General features: G+C 41.4%; 1 protein-coding gene across 1 annotated transcript in view; it reads left to right on the forward strand.

Annotated features, from left to right (window-relative positions):
* Positions 1-12,090, forward strand: part of SETD3 (SET domain containing 3, actin N3(tau)-histidine methyltransferase) — a 58,327-nt gene that overhangs the window by 38,520 nt on the left and 7,717 nt on the right. The window contains exons 7-8 of the mRNA XM_007455647.1: positions 6,743-6,801; positions 7,681-7,795. Of these exons, the coding sequence (XP_007455709.1) occupies positions 6,743-6,801; positions 7,681-7,795 (174 nt within the window). The remainder of the gene's footprint in view (positions 1-6,742; positions 6,802-7,680; positions 7,796-12,090) is intronic.

A 12,090-nucleotide genomic window follows, 5' to 3' on the forward strand; every position in this document is an offset into this window, starting at 1 on the left:
AAGAGAGAATTCTTTGACCCCGAATGGTGGGAAAATACCCTATTCATGAAAGATGGCAGACAGAAGAAAAGGAAGCCCAGATCTGTTTCTCCGGAAGCCCGTGGGCAGTGCCTGTGTGCGGTGCTGCAGGGGAGGAGCGTGGCAAGCACGTGACCCTGGGGTGGGGTCTGGTCACCACCAGATCGCCTGCTTTCCCTGGCGCTGCCTCTCGCCATCTTTGGAGTCGCCACTCCTCTGTCCCACCTGTCACTTTGGCCATGACGGGTCCACCGAGAGGAAATTTCCTATCCCCCAGGTCGCGGCTCTCCTTTCGCTGCTGCCCAGGGCAGGGGGAGCGTTTCCCCCTCACTGTGGAGGACAGCGCTCCTCTGAATGCGGCATCGTGCGAGTCAGTGGGGGTTCCCTAGTGGTCAAAAGGGACGTGGTCCCTGACCCGCTTACCTCCTCGGGCAAAGAAACGTGAAGCGAATGTGCCTGTGTGCGTGTACACGCACACACATGCACACGCACGCATGTGCGCGCACGCGCACGCGCGCACACGGTGGGAAAGAAGGGCCCGGGGCTGGGAGGACACAGAGCAGAGAAACCTGGTGGTCGGAGAAGCAGGGTCTGGGCTGTAACCTCTGGCATCACCTTGCTTTTTAAAGTCACTTATCTGACTGCTGCCAGGCAGGACCCCCCCCACCCGCCCCCGCCGAGGATGGTGACTGTGGCTTCCTGTCACACAGCACGTCGCAGAGCGTTCAAGATAGTCAGTAAATGCAGTATTTGTTGAATTTCTAGTCCTAACCTATTCAGCTTTTTTCTGAGTCAATGAATATTTGTTGAGTGAACAAATGATTGACAGTCAAAAATGTAGATTGATTATGACTAAATTTGATTCGTGGCTGATTGCCCCTCTTCAGGGAATACAAATGGTAACCAGTAAAGTTTTTAAACAGGCATATCTTTTTCAGTGTTTCAGTAGATCAATTTAATCTAAACTGGATGTAGGTTATAGATTTCAGTGTCCCAATGAAAAAACCAATTCTTCCATCCTAAAGTAATTTTATGAATTTATTGAACAGCGTTGATACTTCTCTACTAATCTCATTTACTTAATTAAAATTTTTGTATTATAAGGTAATACCCATTTGCTATAAAAATTAAATATAAGTATAAGGGAAAAGCAGACAATTTAAATTTAATGTGTATTGATGTATTTATTTGATCGTATTGAGTGAATTCAAAGAACTTTATGATGAAAAATTCCCTGAAGAGTTGGGTGTAATCTGTGTTTAAAAATGAAAGTCTTTAAAATTGATTTTTTTCCCTCAAGAGCCAAATGCGTGAACCGTGCTTTGATTCTGATTTATGGTCATCAGAACTAAGTTCTAGATTCAAAAGATATTTTGCAATTTGTCATTCAGTTAAACTGTGTTATATCCACTTAGAAAATGAAATACGAGCAGGAGGGTTGAGGACCTACTAGAAATTGCTGCCTGACATGCTGCTTCTAGTTAGCCTATTTTTGGAGCAGGAGGGGGAACCTCAGCGTTCTAAGTGTAAATTTTCCTTCTGCCCCTCCCCTCCCTCCTGCCTTTTAATACATATGCCAAATACAATCTTTGACATGTTTTAGTTAGGAAGTTCAAATTGCATGCTACTGTGGTTTTTTATCGGAACAAAATAGGTACAACTTCTAAATTATGTTTTGTCATTCCTGATACTATAGAGCCGTTAATAGGTCACTGAACTACCATACATATTTTTCAAGTTAACAGTTGGTTATATATTACAGCAGGTTATAAATTCTTCAAAATACAGTATTTAGGAGTCATTTTTATGAACTGAGCTACTTTCCTTTTAATATATTTAAATGCCTCATTGAAGGTGATTATTAAATGTATTCAACTCAGTTTCCATATAAAAACTGGTCAAGGTTAGAGATGAGTATTCTTTAGAAAAGTAAAGATCTGATTTTGAGAAGTGTTTGTGTCCTAGAGGCCATTTGTGTGTTTTAATCTTTTTTTGTTTAATTTCCTTAGAGGGTTTTGAATCTTTCTTTAGGTTAAATGTGGTTTTTTTTGTTTGTTTGTTTTTTTGCGATACACGGGCCTCTCACTGTCGTGGCCTCTCCCGTTGCGGAGCACAGGCTCCGGACGCGCAGGTCAGCGGCCATGGCTCACGGGCCCAGCCTCTCTGCAGCATGTGGGATCTTCCCGGACCGGGGCACGAACCCGTGTCCCCTGCATCGGCAGGCGGACTCTCAACCAGTGCGCCACCAGGGAAGCCCAAATGTGTTTTTTTTTTTAAAGAATTGTTTTAGGAAATACCTGTCCATGTATTTATGAAAGTGCTTGTCTTTATTTTATTTTTTGAAATGTTGACTGTTAAATGTTAAAAACAAGAAACAACTTTAACTCAAATGTATTTTGTTCCTGTGCAGAGCTGTTTCACATACTAGATGTTTCTGAATTAGGAATTCACATAATAATGAATTCTGCTTATTTTGCTTCTCCACCAAGATTTGTTGTGTGAGCTTAAAATAAGACTGCAGCTGATTCGTGTAGCACATATTAACTGTTTATTTAGTTTAAGTGCATGTCTGTATCTTTCATTTCTGATCAACCCGAAAAATTTGCATGCTACACAGCAGTCATCTTCTTTATACTTTATTAAATATCTGTCAATTATAAATATCAAGGTTTTACATTAATGTCAAGATAGTACATCAAAAATTCATGGAATATGTGACTTTTTCCAAGGGTATTTAATACTTAATGCATTTGTGTCATTTTTCTTTCCCGAGATATTGACAGGTTTTATTAAGTGTTTGTTAGGGAGATTTCATTTTTATCAAGGGACTATAAAGAGAAGCTGCATGCTAAATCAATTTTTAAGAACCAGAATATTGTTCATTTTTTCATCCTCAACTCTTGTAATCCATAGGTTTTATTTAAATTTCTTCTTGGTTTATTTTTGTTTTATGTGAGTGATAGTTCAAGACAGAACTTTAATAAGGATCAAATATGCTGACTGTAGTGGTTTTTAATTTCCTTAAGCATAGCTACCAGACCCATGCAATATGGTAAATTCTTCAAAATGTCATACTTACATATTTAGCAATATTACTTCTTTTTATTGAAGCCAAACAAACGATTTTAGATATTAATCTTCCCCAAACATAGTGATTATTTTGTACTAGGTACAATATTACTGTGTCTCATCTGGAACACCTCCTGTGATAGAAGAGGGAATGGGAGAGAGCTTCCCTGGGTTGCCAGGCTTGACTTAAGGAAACAAGAATCCTCTTTTAAAAGTAAGCTCTATAGGGCTTCAAGTCTGATTATGAGCTACAGGAACTGTTCATATCTCCAACTTCAAATATTTATAATGCACAAGAAAGTGAAAATATCGATCACTTAAAAAATCTGGGCTTGTTTCTACCCCTGTATTTATGGGGTGGGTGGGGGAGTGGAGAGGAAGTTAATGCTTGGTGGACCCTATGGCCTGCTCCTTTTGGGCCCTGGTACCTGAGAAACCCCATCACTGTCGTCTTTCTCTACTGCCAGACAGATCCTCACTCACCCCATGTGTAGCTAGATCTTGGAAACAGCTATCTCAACTAAAACTAATTAGCCACAATGAGTAAGTTTTCTGCTTTCATTTACAGTTTTTAAAGTACAGGTTAGGAATGTCTTCTATTGGAGATAAACAAAACCCTTATAAGATTTTGCTCTATAAAGTGAGGAGTGTTCGGTTATCCTCCCCATAAAGTGTGAACTTAATGACTTTCATCTAAGAACATTTTTAGGAGCTTTCAAGTAACTTCAGGTTAATGTTATAATTTTTGGAAAATGTACTTTTAAACCTTAAGGCTTGATGTGTTAAAAAAAAAAATTCTGTCCAGAGCTTAAATAGTGTTTGGAATAGACATATTTCTTATTCTTGTTTATTTTTTCAGGGTATGTGAAAATACTTATTTTTAAAGTTAAATGCTTTTCACATGAAAATCACTTCAATATTTAAATGTTTCTAGATCCTTGTAAAACTATTTTATAATAATTTAAAGAGGTAAGTTGGCTTCCTTTTTTTTTTTTTTTTTTAGAAACCAAATTTCTCTTGAGTAAAGCTGAGCCAGTAGCCATTCGGGATAAACCCAGTTTTGGTTTAGGATAAGTTGCTCTGGGGGCCTTGCCCTGGGAAATAATCCAAGAACTCTGCAGCTGTAACCGATTCCACCATGAGGCCAGTAGGTGGCGCTGGTGTCACAGCAGTGAGGGCCCCGTTGAAATGGAAGATACTTGCCTTTCTCTGTAGCCTCAAATTCCACTTCAGTGTAACTGTTAAGTGCATGTGTCTGTGGTAGAATAGCTTTTTTTAAAAACCAGAATTACGTACAGTGGGCACACCTTATTTTTCAAGTAGATAAGAACAACTATTTCTAACAGATTCTGCAAGTATTACCTAACTCTGTAGCCAAAATAATCTTCAAAATTAACCTGAAGAAAGCATTTGCGTATTTTTTTTCCCTTGCGTTTTCTTTACGACCTCATCAGGCTTGTGAACATAAACTTGTATTTTTGGTAAGAAATGTATATAAATAGTAGGAAGGGAGACATTTTGGAGAGTTAATTTTCCATCTTTTTGGTCCTTGGGGAGGCTGCCCTTGTTTGAAGAGTTTTCTTCATAGAGTCCAAAGCTATTTAAAGACCTTTGAGTGTTTGGAACATTCTTCCACAAGTCGTTTTGATATTCAGCATTCTAATTTTGAAAATTGTCATCTCTTCTCCTATTCAGTAAGTCAAACTTTTAGAGGGGGAGGGGTCGAATTTTTAATACTCCGGGGTTTTAGCATTGGAATTTACCAGCTTTCAAAATACCACAGGGCATTCCACAGTTTAAATGAATTTAAAACATTTTAAAATAACAAAAGCAACAATGCTTTCCCACCTCCTAGAGTTTGAGAAGAGATAGGATGTGCAACATTCCCAGTAGGTCAGACTATGTGAAGCTTCATTTTATTATAAGTGAAAGGAAATTTTAGCAATGGAATTTCTTTTCTTTAAAGTTCTGAAAAATTTCTATGGTACTCATCATCAAATTAGTTTTGGGTGGAGGGACAGTTCTTATCTGCAGAATTTGTACTTTTATGAGGAAAAACCTGAGCACCCTTATGGTCAAGTTCCATAATTAAATGGAAAGCTTCTTTAGGACTCTTAGAACACAGGCTTGCATTTCATTCATTACTAAGAAGAGGCAATAAGAAGCTTCTCCTCGAATCTTTGCTATGCTTGACCATGGTATTGGGGTTTTTTTTTTTAAAAACAGAGATAGTTTTTTCTAATCTTCCTAGCTAGAATAATGCAGCTAGAGAATGCCCCTGAGCGATAGGTTATTTTATATTTTGACCTAAATTATATCTTCTTTAATTTCATTTTTATTGTCATAACATTTACATATTATGTGACTGTATTTCCATATGTTGACTTTTCTTCCAAAGGGTTAAAACTGGGTTTAGGATCAGAGGGGAGAAGCAGGCACCTGGGAGCTAGCACCCAATTGGCAGCCTTTTGTAATATATAATTTGCCTAAAATTGCGCGCCGAGCACAAGCTTTTGTTTTCTAATTGATTTACGGTTTGAGCCACTTTTACCTCATCCCCTACTGTCCTGCATACGGTGCCAGCGAGTACAGTGCAGTGAGCGATGATAAATTACCATGCACTTGTGATGGTAATGCGTCAAAAGTAAAAACTGCATACTACACGGGGCTCCGTGCATTTACAGTGCTGCAGAGACAGTGCAGCCGAATCGCACTGGTATCTCAGAAATCACCATTTGTTCATTTGATCACTTACTGCAATCTGTCTATCAGCCTGTAATGGAAACCGAAGATTAAAATTATACTGTTACAGCTTTGAATTTCTTAGTTGAGACACAGTTTTTTAAGTGCTCGAAAGGCCCAGGGTCGGGGGGGTTTTGTGGAGAGAGAGGATGTGAGATGTGTACAATTTTCTCTAAAGTGTGAAGTTTTGGATATTTCTTTCAAATGTTCTTTTGTCCAGAGACAAAAAAAAAAAAAAAGAGTGAAATTCACATATGCCGATCTCGATTTTATCTTTATTACACTTGTTTGTAAAATTTAATTCATAATTTCACAATACTGTGTTGTTCTTGATTTTCTGTATTTGAGCTGCATCTGCCATGTTGTACGATTCATTTGCACGTAACAAGTTGATATCCTTCCAAATGATTTTAAGTCAGAGATAAATGAAAGAAGTTTCAATTTATTAGAGTGCCTTTAATTGTTCCTTTTATTGATATAAGAAGAGATTTGGACTATTCATGAGGGCTGTACAGCACATTATGGCAAGAGATGCAAAGGGAGGCCGGGACAGACACCTGACTTGGAGACTCCGGGTTTCCGTGTAGACGAGAGACTCATGGTGTGGGTGTGCCTACCTTTTGTAAACTCAGTCCACCTTAAATTTTATTTCTGTGCCGTGTCTGTGGGTCCTGGTATCGAAATATGAAGCAGCAGATTTATGGCGGCTGCTGGGCACAACAAATTAAGTTGACAGTGATGTATGAGAGCATAATAGCACGATGATCCCTCAGTAGCGCGGCTGGATGCCTCCTGCTTCATTTGGCTCTTGTTAGGATCTGTTAGGCAGCTAAATAATGAAATTTTGCTGACTGATTTCTGTTTTCCCTTTTTTCTCTTTTCACCTCTGCTTTCTAAAACTTCTAATTCCCAGACCCATCCTCATGCCCACAAACTGCCCTTGAAGGATTCTTTCACTTATGAGGACTACAGGTTGGTGTGAGGGTGTGTGTGTGTGTGTGTGTGTGTGTGTGTGTGTGTGTGTGTTGGGGTGTGGTGTACGTATGTGCGAGGCATGTGTTGGAGGGTGGTTTCTGAGTGAAATTGGGATCTCAGAAGTGCAAAGGGCTTGGGTAAGAAGTGACTTGCATGACTATTTAAAGCCTTAAAAAAGAGATTGTCTTTCCGGAAGTTACACTGGACCCCGGGGCAGGGAGCAGCGTTTTAATAGCCATGTGGAAATTGCCATTAACCTGTATTGGTGGGGATTAGTTGATGTAGCCAAGTGATGCTCAAGATTAACATTAGTGTGGGGTGAGGATTTTTTTTCTTTCAAACAGACTGTTTTAGCGCTTTAAAGTAGGGACTTTTTTTTTAACAAAAAGATTTAATGCAGTGCACAACATAGTAAAAAAAAAAAATAGCATTCCACATTTTGTAGAGCTCTTAAGAGGATTTCCGATCAGAAAGGAGTTACAGTGTTTGCTTTTCACTGAGGCTCAAAATAGGTACAGAGTCAGCATTTGGGTAAAAGAGGGGTGGGGTCTCTCCGCAGCAACGCGGACCGGGACCCGCTGAGGCCTGGCTGGCTCTGTTCTAGGCCCTCCTTCCAGGCTGCTTTCTCCCGGGAACGTCCTCCCTTAATCTCTCACTTTTAGATTTCCCCTGGCTCCCTTTTCCTTCCATATCCCCCCTCCTCTTCTCTTTACCCTAGACTTAATTTTAAATGATGATTAACACCACCTTTGCGACTTAGGAAAGGGTTTTGAAAATTCGTGAGAGGTCAGGCACACCTCGGTTTTGGTTGAGTTGTGACTGCCGTGGGCTTTCAGACGTGCTGGCCATAATTCGCCTTTTTTCTGATTGTTACAGGTGGGCGGTCTCTTCCGTTATGACTCGACAAAATCAGATTCCCACGGAGGATGGTTCCCGGGTGACCCTGGCGCTGATTCCTCTGTGGGACATGTGCAATCACACCAACGGCCTGGTAAGGACCTCCTCTGGTTGTGTTCATTAACCAGCGAAGTTCTGCCTACAAGTCACCGTCCCCTACTGCCCCCTCCAAGAGGAGCAAACAACGCCAAACCTCGCCCCGCATGAGTAGAGGCTGGCGTTTTTTTCTTGCTGTGTTTACTTAATCCTGAAAACGTGAGTCTTATATCACTTTCAGAAGCCACAGTGAACTGCATTTCTTTACTAAGCCACGATTCCAGCCTAGACATACATTTTCTTATCTTACTGGACGACAGACTTAAACCAAAGTTTCTTTTTTCTTATTCTTTTTAAAATACCAATTTATTGGGAAAAAAATCCTTTCTCCTTCTGTGTTTTCCTTTTGTGTTGCTTGTTTTCTCTCTTTGCTGACTGTATTATCAGTTACTTAAGTTTCTCTGATTCTTTCCTGCCCCCTCTCCCTTCACCTGCTATGCGGATACGTCCTTGGCCCCGTCGATTAACCTGCTTTTGTTCAGGAGCCAGTCCTGATGTCCCTGGCAGTGGGGCGGGAGGAGGTACACTTCGGCGTTTGGCTCTTGGCCTTGGATGCAGGAGTCAGTTGGCATCATCAGACGTTGGGAAAATAGGGAGATGCTGTGAGGATTGTTAATCATGACGCATAGAGGGAGCTGCCTCTGTTTCTCAGCATTCTTCAGATTCTGAGCCTCAGAGCAGGTTGCTGTGCTCTCTGTGCTGAGAAAGATTTCCTGATATTACTAGTTGGAAATATGATCAACTTCAGAACGTTTTGAATTTTTAAATATTATAATTGTATACTGGTTTGGTTAGTTTTTTGTTCATCTTTTCTCAGTGTCAGCTTTCTTTGTTATTATTAGCAGTATTATAAATAGACTGGTGCTATAAATGAGTATTTCACATCTAATTCCACAAAATGGCCAGAACACATGCCACGTGTGCCAAACACTTAAGAGAGAAACCCTAGTGTTAACCTGGGAAGGTCTAGCCACAAGCACACTCTTAAATTGGAGAGAAAGAATATCTATACTTTTATAATTATATTTTTGCCTTAATTTAGATATGCTTAATTTAACTAGCCATTTTGAGGAGTATTAGCATATTTTATCATTTATTTTCATTAATGAATACAATTTTATATTTTGTTTTCTTTCAGAGCTATTTTAAATGATTATAACATTGAAGTTTTAAAATTTTTCAAATAGCTTTTAATATTTGACAATAACATTTTTCTTTTTCTTCTTTTGGATTGGGTCATTGGTTCCCAAACTTGATTGATCATCGGGGTTTATTTTTTTCTTTCTAAAATTTAACAAGTACATACTTTACTGTAAACAAAGAAAACCAGTTAAAGAAAACAGAAGCCTCTGCAGTGAAACTCGGAGGTCCCCTACCAGTTCCGGGCCCCGGCGGCCCCATGGCTGGTCCACTTGACGCCTCCTGGGTAGCTGGTTACTGGCTTTCTGCACATCTCTCCCATTCTTTTGCTGTGCATTTGCACCTTCACATACTCACATACACACTGGTTTTATATGGCTTTCATTTAAACTACTCACTCTTTTCCCCCCTAAAAGTAAAAAAAAAAAAAAAAGTTAGTTTATCTCAAAATAAAAATAACGAATTGATGACAACTACTAATGCTGTCTTTTTCCTAATACTGTTCATCAGGTCTCAGCCACCACAGTCCTGGCAGAAACACTGCTAACCTTGAGAAGGTTTATACAAGATGTTAGTGCCTTTTCTGACAGTGGTTATCTTCTCTGCACATTTAACTCTACACCTTTGTTGGACAGTTTCCCACCGTAAAAATAACACTTGATGGGAAATTTTGTCTGGTAGGATTTCAGAATCTCTTTTAACACTATGAAGTTGTATGTCATACATATTAAGAGTTAATCTCTTTTAAAATAAGGTGCTTGAAAGAAAGGCTCAGCTTTTCAGACAGTAGATTTCTTTTTTGTGTGTGTCTGTCCTGACAGTCGTTGTCTGTCTGATCTGACTACCACTGGGGGAGCTGATAGAAATTTGTAACCCAGCAACGCTGCGTGCTTCTAACAGTGTCCCCAAACCTGGTTATGGGGGTAGAAATGGAGGAATCAAGCCTGTGACAGTGATTCCAAACCAGCAGCAGCGAGGAAAAGCACGAGAAATTAAAGAGGCTGGATGAATACCTAGGCCGGGCTGGAGACTCTAGCGAACGTGATCTATTTCCTAGCCACTCCGAGAAACAAATGTAGACAGGTTTATAAGGCGGCGTGTTGGGCTGTGAGGCATAACGTATCTAAATTCTGCGTGGCTTGTTCAGAACTAATGGGAACAGGTCTGCTTTCCCTTTTTTGAGGTTGTTCAGTTTATACAGAGAAGGATACTTCTAAGTGGGCTTCGGCCGCTGTATTAGTTCCAACAGGTAAAGCGTGTTGGAATGATCAGCCCTTGTATTTGGATATGTGACTCTACCAACCAGGATGAAAGGGCTTTGGAAGATTCAAGCAGAATTGCAGGGGGCTCTTTTTTGAGGCCTTTCTGTTTGAGTGTTGAAGATCTGAAACATTTAGATGTGCATGAGGCTTCCAGTCTCAAGGTGAAAGCCCAGGTGTTTACAGTAGCAGACAGGGCCCCCTGCTCAGCCTGTCCCCACTACACCCCAGTCTGTCTGGGCCCTACACGCCCACCGAGGGCCTCTGCGCTGACTGTTCCCGCTGCTTCCCCAGGCTGGGCCATCCTGAGCACCACGCATAGGATGGCCACACCTCCCCGCCCACGGGCCTCCCTTCCTGTCCTCCACCGTCTATCTCCTGTGCTTCCGCGTGCTCCTCTTATAGATTGTTGGCCCTCCCCCTTCCCTTCTGCTTCCCCTGACTTCCTTCTGCCTGTTCGTGCTCCTGTCAGGCCCCTGGGTACTGCTTGCACCATGGAATGCCAGCCTTCTTGGGCTGGGAGGTCATGGGCAATCCCCACTCTGTACCTTATCATCAAGGTCATGTTTGGGGGTCAGAAAAGTGATTTTGATGTTGGGCAGGAACTTCATGGAGCTGATTTTTTTATCAGGTGTTTAAGCTGTTCTGTGAGTGAAAATGAGCCAGAACACCTGCCTTCATTTAGTCCTCGTTGCTTTCAAACTTCTCATTGGTCTTGGTTCTGGGGATACTGGGTTTAAAGAGGAGTGTTATCTGCCCTTCCATCCCCAAATGCCATTCCCTGGACTCAAAAGTAATCTTTTGAGCTGTTGATAGCTTGAATAGCAAAGTGGCACTTGTAGCCGTCTTGAATTTTGATTCTCCAGGATAAAATGAGGAGATCGAAGTAATTAATGAGCATTTACAGACAATCTAAGAGATGGGGGGCTGCTCTGAGGGACAGACTTCTGAGAAGGAGCTTTTAATATAAATTGGAGAGCTTATTCGTTTCCCTCCATCAAGTAGATATTCTCAAGGGCAAGGGCAGTGTCAGGTGTTGGGCCCGGTGAGCTAAGCTCCAGGCGCCGAGGTGGAAAGGGCTAGGCTGCAGGTCTGGCTGGTGGGGGGTGCACAGATACAAATACCCTATTATTGGGTGGGAGAGGCTTTGGGGGACAGAGAGGGAGGGTGGGATGAAGGGGGGCATCTCCAGAGAAGCCAGAGCTCAGGCAAAGCAGGAGCTGAAGGTGGTTGCAGGCACGATGGAGCGGGGACAGCGCCCGGAGTGGCAGGTGAGTGGCGTGTCCAGAGACCGTAGGGAGGTGTGGGCCTCCTTGTAAACTGGCCTTGCTCAAAAATTTGTATGTTTTCCGCAAGGCAAAGTGGAGCACCACTGAAAAGGAGGTCAAACACGTATGCCACACGGGAGACGGGAGGGACAGTCCTGGAATTTGAGAGCAGTTGGAAGGGTTTTGCACGTGATGAGCTGGGTGAGAAGAGCCGGGGGACGGCAGGACAAACAAAATGCAAAGGGTGACTCGGAAGGTAAAATGCTGACCAGTTGAGGCCCAGAGAATTTTGTGGTGACTTCAGTGCTGAGACCGTGACATTGCCTGCCCCCCTCCCACACCCCTTGACAGGAGAGATTAGGAAGAGATGCAGATTGTTAGTGTGGTTAGTGGATTTGGGGGTTTAGAAACTCACAGTATATCTTTCAGTGTAAAGAGAGTGAATAGGATACAACTAAGTTGTTTTATTTTTCCTTTGCTTATCTGCAAGTTTTAATTTCTCCAGTTCCAGAGTAAAATAAAATAAGTACATAATTCGGAAACAGAGCTTTTCTTTCTCCCTGATTCTTTATCCAGTGGGAAACCCGCCTTGTGTTCTTTTTTTTTTTTTTTTTTTTTTTTTTTTG

This window comes from Lipotes vexillifer, unplaced genomic scaffold, assembly GCF_000442215.2.
Source record: "Lipotes vexillifer unplaced genomic scaffold, Lipotes_vexillifer_v1.1 scaffold584, whole genome shotgun sequence".
NCBI lineage: Eukaryota > Metazoa > Chordata > Mammalia > Artiodactyla > Lipotidae > Lipotes > Lipotes vexillifer.